General features: G+C 39.2%; 1 protein-coding gene across 1 annotated transcript in view; it reads right to left on the bottom strand.

Moving 5' to 3' along the window:
- The window catches only part of LOC138965966 (amiloride-sensitive sodium channel subunit alpha-like), a 57,729-nt gene extending 53,745 nt beyond the window's left edge, over nt 1–3,984 (bottom strand). The window contains exon 1 of the mRNA XM_070338050.1: nt 3,829–3,984. Within this exon, the coding sequence (XP_070194151.1) occupies nt 3,829–3,984 (156 nt within the window). The remainder of the gene's footprint in view (nt 1–3,828) is intronic.
- Nucleotides 3,985–5,188: the final 1,204 nt, after the last annotated feature.

Raw genomic sequence — 5,188 nt, 5'->3', positions numbered from 1 at the left:
TTAAATCATACATATAACACACACACACACGGACAATCTGCAAACAGCGTACATATCATATATAATAATAAGAATAAAAAAAAAGTCTCTCTTTTTTGCTCTGCAAAGGGATTTTTAAAAATTTGTGAAGAAAGTATCTGCTGATTTTGCAGTTGTTTTTTTTACAACTTCTGATATATTATTATATAAGTACAGAATGAAAAAATAAAATAATTCATATTAGACAAGTATTAATGATGTACCATACCGAATCATTTATAATCGAATTATTTTAGGAAACAATCAACAAAAAATCCAAAGTAACCATTTTTTGTCGGTTGCTTTTCCTATAATTTATATGTACTGAAATTCAAGTCATATTATTGTCTCGTTCCCATTTTACGCAAATGATGTATTCCAAACTATTTTCAAATGGATAATGCGGGAGGGAAACGTCCCTTCGATCGCTTCCATAGCTATACCATAATTCGGCGTTTCAGATAAAACGTAATAAAAAGCCTTTCCACCGCTTCCATAGTTATACCATAATTCGTCGTTACACATAATGCTATCGTGCATGAGGACTGCATTCATTTTGCAAAAGGAAGTGTTTTAAAAGCTTCATTTTATGTCGTTAAATCGGCACAACAGGGGCACTCATTGTGATGGTTGGTTAAGGTTACTTCCACTGAGTAACCCCTCCCCGCTCCCCTCCCAACTGATCAGATCAATAGTATCTCTTTAACGTACTACACGTAGACTATTAGTCTGGGCGGGTCTTTCCTGATATAGTTCGGATATTTCCTGCAGACGTATATTTCCTGCGGGCGGATATTTCATGCGGGTGAATTATTCCTGCAGACTAAAAACATATCTTGAACTGAAATGAACTTGAATGGTTAGAATGCGTCGTGTTATGTATCAATTGAACACTGAGTTTCCCGTCTGTGTTCCATGTTAGGTCAGAGAGAGACTTAAACTCATATTGAGGTGGCTGGCCGATACCTAAAAATATTTTGTTTGCGTTCAATCCTGAATAAAAGGCATTCTAACTAAAATCGGTTGGTACATCAATGTTATTTGTATGGTTGACCACAATATGACATTTCACATAGATCTCGACAGTGATTGTTGACCACAATATGACATTTCACATAGATCTCGACAGTCATTGTTGACCACAATATGACATTTCACATAGATCTCGACAGTCATTGTTGACCCCAATATGGCATTTGACTGAGATCTCGACAGTCATTGTTCACCTCCACCCCCAACGAGGTCTCGGAAAACACTGACTGTCTCGGGCTGTGAGATATGTCATAATTATGTTGGTCAAAAATACAAATAACGTAGAATACATTAAAACATCCCTCTCTGCTAGTTTTCAATCACACAGATGTTCATTAGTTATTCCCGCAAAGCATCGGGTCGAACGTGCATGCCCCTCTGGGAGTATATGTGTGGCTTCTGTCACGTGATACCAGTGCCATCCGTGTCCTGTAGCAATAGTATGTCTCCTTTTACACTCTATTGATTACAATCATTGTGTCACAAGTGTTGTTTTCCTTTGATCATTCTTTCATTAATAATAAATCACTGGACGTTTTACGCGTTAGTTGTAGCTGGTGGACGACTGGGCAAAAGGCATTGCACTCAACACCAAATCTGGTACACAGTTTGTTTTCTTTCAATTTTCAGAGTAACTGTTTGTGTTCTACATTGTTTCTCTATCAGTCTTTTTAAAGTGTTATCATGTGATTGTTGATTTGTTTACATAACAACAGAATAACCTTAGAAATGTCATCAGTAGTCGTTTTTTTGCAAAGTCGGATTCCCCACACTCAAGTTACAGTAGTTGTCGTAGACATTAGCACGTTGAACCCTATTTATATGCCTATTGTATTTCATATTTCTGGCCTAAGCACTCTTTCCGCTTAAAGAAAGGTCCACTTCAATAATAGTGGTCTGGGTGGCCGAGTGGTAACGCATTTGCGCTCGGAAGCGAGAGGTTGCGAGTTCGACCCTGGGTCAGGGCGTTAGCAATTTTCTCCCCCCTTTCCTAACCTAGGTGGTGGGTTCAAGTGCTAGTCTTTCGGATGAGACGATAAACCGAGGTCCCTTCGTGTACACTACATTGGGGTATGCACGTTAAATTGTATTGTGGCAAAATTGTATAGGCGTAGATAAAAATGTCCACCAAAATACCCGTGTGACCTGGAATAATAGGCCGTGAAAGGTGGATGCAGCGCCTAAAGGCAGTCGATCTACTGGCCGATGTGAATGCGTGATATATTGTGTAAAAAATTCTCACACGGCATTAATAGGTAACATGCGCCTTGAGTCGCCTTGTGTGGTGAGATACGTGCGCGATATAAATCCTCGTAAATAAATAATAGTGTATCCCTTTTACAAGGGTTAGATTCCGACCTTAATACATTTAGCTATCCAACACTAAGAATATCCCACACAAACATTCCCTGCAGCCCCCATACAGCCACCTTACGTATCTCCAGCATCACGAGCCTCAAACTCAGCCCCTTCCAAAATGTGAACACAAAGATTATAAAAAAAGCCACAAGAACATAGTAATTCCCTTTTTTGACCCAGTTGCAGACACGTTGTCTCAATTGATACTGGGCTGGTCAAAACACAAAATGAGTAACCTCATTTCTGACACAATGACATCATAACATGATGTCATCACCAGTACTCTAGCCAAGACTAAAATACCGTAGACACTTAGCTGTGACATCAAATCAAACACTGACATCATAGTAAGACTTATTTTTCTGATAGCTCAGTGAATATGTTCGGTAGTTATCGATCTTCTCCAGCAAAACAATTCATGCTGTGATCTTCAAATTTGACGAAAACCAAATGTATGTCTTCTGTAAAGATCATCAAAACCTACAAGTGTGTAAAATTTGGAGTATCTAGCTTGAAAAACACCCCCCCCCAAAAAAAAAAAGAAAAAAAAAAATCAACTTTAAGAATCTTAAACAAAATGAGGCAGAGCGTTGTTAAGATATCAAATAACCAAAGCGAAGTAATCGCTCTTTATGCATACAACATGTGTAATAGAGTAAGCGAGAGTTGTACATAACGTATCTCCTGGCACCTGAGAGAATAACAAGCATTCAAATGAACAAGCGACTTTCATCCTTAACTTTAAGGTTTTTATTATCAATCGAACATGACCCCGCTGTGACCTTGACATTTGACGAAGTTTTGACAGACTTGTGTCATGTCGGCGGATCATCGCACTCTAGAAGTGTGCACAGTTTCAAAGCCCTATCTTTAAAAACATCCCAGAAAACATCGACGTTAACTGTTTTCATTTGTTTACGGACGGACGGACATCGCTCAATACTAAGACTCACACAATTCTCAGGTGAGTCAAAAGCATGTATGGAGCTTCCTATTTTCGATGAGGCTTCTCAAGATTGTTTCTCATAAACTGACCATTCATAATGCGTGTGCCTGGAGCTTTCAATCTTATAAACCCTATGTTGAGAAGTTTGTAGGGTGTTAGGGTTAGTACCTTGAAAAGTTTGTAGGGTGTAAGGGTTAGGGTTAGTACCTCGAGAAGTTTGTAGGGTGTTAGGGTTAGAGTTAGTACCGTTTGAAGGGTGTTAGGGTTAGTGTAAGTACCTTGAGAAGTTTGTAGGGAGTTAGGGTTAGGGTTAGTACCTTGAGAAGTGTGTAGGGTGTAAGGGTTAGGATTATTACCTTGAGAAGTTTGTAGGGTGTTAGGGTTAGGGTTAGTACCTTGAGAAGTGTGTAGGGTGTTAGGGTCAGGGTTAGTACCTTGAGAAGTGTGTAGGGTGTAAGGGTTAGGGTTAGTACCTTGAGAAGTTTGTAAGGAGCCTCCCACATCTTGCCCGGTCCTTGTAGACCCGTTGTGCTAAACATGTACTCCGCGAAGCAAAACTCCTTCTTGGCCTCTGACCTCTCCGCAAGCTTGCGTTTCACCTCGACCGGTCGTCTGCGTTTGGTGTCCATCGTCACTTCCGGTCAGCTTGCTCCTGAGCGTTGAACACGGCGAGCCTTCAAGCAAAACAAATGTAGACCAAAAAGATGTCCTTCGTGCGTGGAAAACCATGATAACCAAGAAGTTGTAATTCAGAAAAAAGAAAAGTAACAATTTTAACGTAATTAGGGTTAGCTTCTGGAGGTTATATATAAACATATTATGTTGTCAACACAAATGTGACAAGGTTATTTAATAACGAGTTACTTAAACATGCGATTTTCATCAAAAGACATCATCGTCATCATCATCGTCATTGTTCAGTTAAAGCACACTCCTTCCCGTGTCAACAGTTCGTCTAGCCGTCTCACAACCGTTCAAGCCTTTACATTGGACAAGACCATCCCTCCACTTGGGCACATACAAAAAATGTTTACCAGATTTCCTGCTGCGATGAGTTGGAATTGTTTTTAGGAATTAATTTGTCAAAAATTCCAGAAGTGGCTTTAGCAAAATTTACTCATAAACATAATTCCCAGTGTGCACAAAGACCGCCAAGACTTCAACTCAACTCAACTCAACTCAACTCAAATTTTATTGGCTTCAATTTTCATAGAAGAATTTGTCTTGCGCTTGGGAGAAAGTAAGAGTATAACATATAAAAACAGCATTCATATCACGTTTCATGTATCACACACAGCAATCACTAGTATAAGCCTACAATTATCACATTTGTACCTGTATCATACATGCAAATAAATAGTATCACATTTCCACGTATCACACACAATATATACATTACATAACATACAGCAAGCTTCCATCTCCCGCGCCCCCCCCCCCTCCCACACATACATATCCTCGCACGTGCGTCGACTCCATACAAATGACATCATCAGTCCATTAACTAAAATGCACAATGACTAGTAGTGGGTACATGATACTTAATACGTGCTCAACTAGACCTGCTAACTAAAATAATAACAGAAACAAAAACAAGGACTGGGCACAACATTTACACGTGTGTGACCTACTTACATCAAGTGCCTGTGATCTATAAATAACAATGATTGCGTTTAAAGTAAAACATGAATAATGCCGATGTTTGCTAACAATGAATACATAACAACTAAGATAAGAATGTATGTGCTTTCATAGTATGATTATTTTATAAAACACAGTGGGGAAATTTGGAAAATAATTTTTATACGAAACTGCGCACATCGAGCCGAGCTC

The sequence above is a fragment of the Littorina saxatilis genome, linkage group LG5, assembly GCF_037325665.1.
Source record: "Littorina saxatilis isolate snail1 linkage group LG5, US_GU_Lsax_2.0, whole genome shotgun sequence".
In the NCBI taxonomy this organism is placed as follows: Eukaryota; Metazoa; Mollusca; class Gastropoda; order Littorinimorpha; family Littorinidae; genus Littorina; species Littorina saxatilis.
The sequence above is the reverse complement of the archived record's forward strand: the minus strand, read 5'-3'. Positions and strand labels throughout refer to the sequence as shown.